The following is a 2850-nucleotide window of genomic DNA, read 5'->3' on the forward strand; positions in this document are numbered from 1 at the left end:
ACTAATACGTCTTCTGTTTTTATATAAATAGGGAAAGACGGCTAAAAGTATATGCTTAATAAACTTTTTTGTGTAACAAAAATTTATTCAAAGAAAATTATATTTTTTTAGTAAACAAGTTAGATATATAAATATAATGATAATAAACAATTATATATGTGTCTCAGAATGACCGCCAAAAACATTGTTGACAGAATTAATATTTGGCAATTTTTAGTAATTGATATCTTGTTACTATTGCGAAAATTGCAAAATGGTAGAGGACTTCTCGACTCAGTTATGCCGTTCTACTCTACCAGTTATATCGCACGAAATATTTGGCGGTTATTTTACTCTGTATATACAGGACTGAAATAAGGTAAGAAATTAAGACTAAAATAAGGTAAGAAACTTATCTACAAACCTATTACTGAGATATAGTGCAGTGTTATTACATTTTATAACATTTAGAATACATTTTTTAATTATTATTCTTTTCATTGTATCTACATATGTATACATATATAGTGAGCATCATTTATATATCATTTACTGGCTTCCGTCCTCTCGAAATTTCTTAGAGTGAAATCTCACTCCAAAAGAATGAAAATACTGCCACTATTGAAAAAGAGTGAAAATATTTGCATCCTTGAATAGGAGTAGAATAATATTTCACTTTTTTGGAATAAGATTTAATCGAAAAGAAAGAAATCTTACTCCTTCTTTGGAGTGAATCTTACTCCAAAAGATTGAAATCTTACTCTAAAAAAGAATAAAAATCTGTCACTTTTATTCAAGAGTGTAAATATTTATATTTTTTCAATAATGGTAGTATTTTCATTTTTTTGAAGTGAGATTTTACTTTAAGAAATTTAGAGAGTTGAAGATTTATAACTGTTGTATTGATTTATTGACTCTTATATGTATTCAGAATTATAATATATTATTTTTATGCAAATCTCATATATTACTACACGAAACCGGAAACTTACTTGATACAAATTGAGGGTAAAGAAAACAACTGTTCCTCCAGTGAAACAAAGCAGCGTTATCTCGAATGAGGACACTAAATGCTTGGACAACCTTCATAAACAATAAATATATTATTTAAAAATGATAAAAATATTATTATTCCTTCTGCGTACTCACTGCAGCCATCTTCTATTGTGATATTAGAAACGAAAAAAATACATAAAATTTTTGCAAATTATATTAAAATGTCAACACATTCTTTTTAATATAATTTTGCAATCATTAGAATGAATTTGTAAAATATACCCACAACTCTTTCTTTGTGTGACAATAAATAACCATATAAAAGGTGTTTCTATAAATATGCTGCTTAAAATAACTCATTAATTGTTAATTTAATAAAAAAAATGTTTATATGAAAGTGAAGCAATTTTATATTGCGTTGTTATTCTTTTAAGTGCCAAAAAGATGTGAAGATTATTTTTACTTTTTTTAAATGAAGTTATATAATTTTTTTATTTAATATATATACAGAATAATTAGAGGAATTATATTATATAAAAAAATCATATAATTCTATTTAAAAAAGTGGAGATGACTTTTATATGTTTTTGCACCTAGAAGAAATACAATGTTATCAGAATACATACCCCTTGAAATCATTCTACTTTTATAAAAAATATTTTTTATTAAATCAATAAATAGTGAATTATTTTAAACGACACTATTTTAATAACAATTATTTAAAATTAAATTATGCTTATACAAACAACGAAATAAGCTATAATATATGATAGCTATCGACCTGAGATAAATATGATTCTATTTCAAAATAAAAGGAGAATTTTCAGTATATTTTACAAGTTACCTTACCAGATACAAATATTGTTTTAAATAAAAAATATTTTTACTAAGTGTATTATGTATTTTTTACGATATTTTTTATTATGCATATTTGACGTTAATCTAAAGATTCGTGATGGAGCCTTAATTGTATATATACTGCATAAATATTGTATGTTGGTATTAATACAAACTTCATTGCTTGACGATGAATGTCTATAGCACAAATTATGCTCTTGATCATGAAAACCTTATTTTTTAACGTAATATTTCGTATGGTATTAATATTTACTGCATGGTTGATACGATAACTGTATAAATATTTAATTGTAATTATGTAGCAATTAAAGACACAATTTTTTAATTAAAAACATACTTCCACAAAAATTTTGTTAAATAAATTGTATGTATAAAAATAACTAATCTGATGATTAAAAGATTATAACAAATGCCCATTTCTTTCCTCTATGTCTACATTCTTACCTAGCAATTTTAAACATTCCACAGGTATGTAGAAGATATGAGATAAACATTGAACCTGTTGCTAACATTATAGCTGTTGCAATGCATAATTCTCCGTACATATGCAATAATATCCAATAGAAATACTTTTCTTGATCAACAAGGTACTCTGACATAATGAGTAAATGATGTGATTGAGATGTGTTCATTGTATTAACATCAGCTATAAATGACCAAATTTGAGCTATAATAATAATAAATATTCCACAAACTCCAAATACTAAAAATAAATAAAAAAAAATATTTAAATTTTTAATATCTGAAATTGTTTATGTACGAGTATTACGAAATAATTTTTATCTTGGATTTTACAGCAAAAATGATAGCTGTGTTATTTTACGAATACGCTGTATTACAAAACTTTTTTTAACAGAATAAGATTTTATTGTAAAATTGCTAACTATTTTAAATTTTATTTAATTTATTAAACACATTGGCCATTCCTCGCAGATGCACATACATTCTCTAAATTTTCCGGAGTGAAATTTCACGCCAATGGATTTAGAGAGTGACAAATGCTTCATCAGATTTATA

General features: G+C 24.7%; 1 protein-coding gene across 1 annotated transcript in view; it reads right to left on the minus strand.

Annotated features, from left to right (window-relative positions):
* LOC108752707 overlaps nucleotides 1–2438 on the minus strand; it is a 2976-nt gene extending 538 nt beyond the window's left edge. The window contains exons 1-3 of the mRNA XM_018493739.1: nucleotides 2278–2438; nucleotides 1989–2105; nucleotides 951–1062 (exon numbers count right to left, since the gene is read on the minus strand). Of these exons, the coding sequence (XP_018349241.1) occupies nucleotides 951–1062; nucleotides 1989–2105; nucleotides 2278–2432 (384 nt within the window). The 5' untranslated portion in view covers nucleotides 2433–2438. The remainder of the gene's footprint in view (nucleotides 1–950; nucleotides 1063–1988; nucleotides 2106–2277) is intronic.
* Nucleotides 2439–2850: the final 412 nt, after the last annotated feature.

Source organism: Trachymyrmex septentrionalis, unplaced genomic scaffold, assembly GCF_001594115.1.
Source record: "Trachymyrmex septentrionalis isolate Tsep2-gDNA-1 unplaced genomic scaffold, Tsep1.0 scaffold62, whole genome shotgun sequence".
Classification (NCBI taxonomy): Eukaryota; Metazoa; Arthropoda; class Insecta; order Hymenoptera; family Formicidae; genus Trachymyrmex; species Trachymyrmex septentrionalis.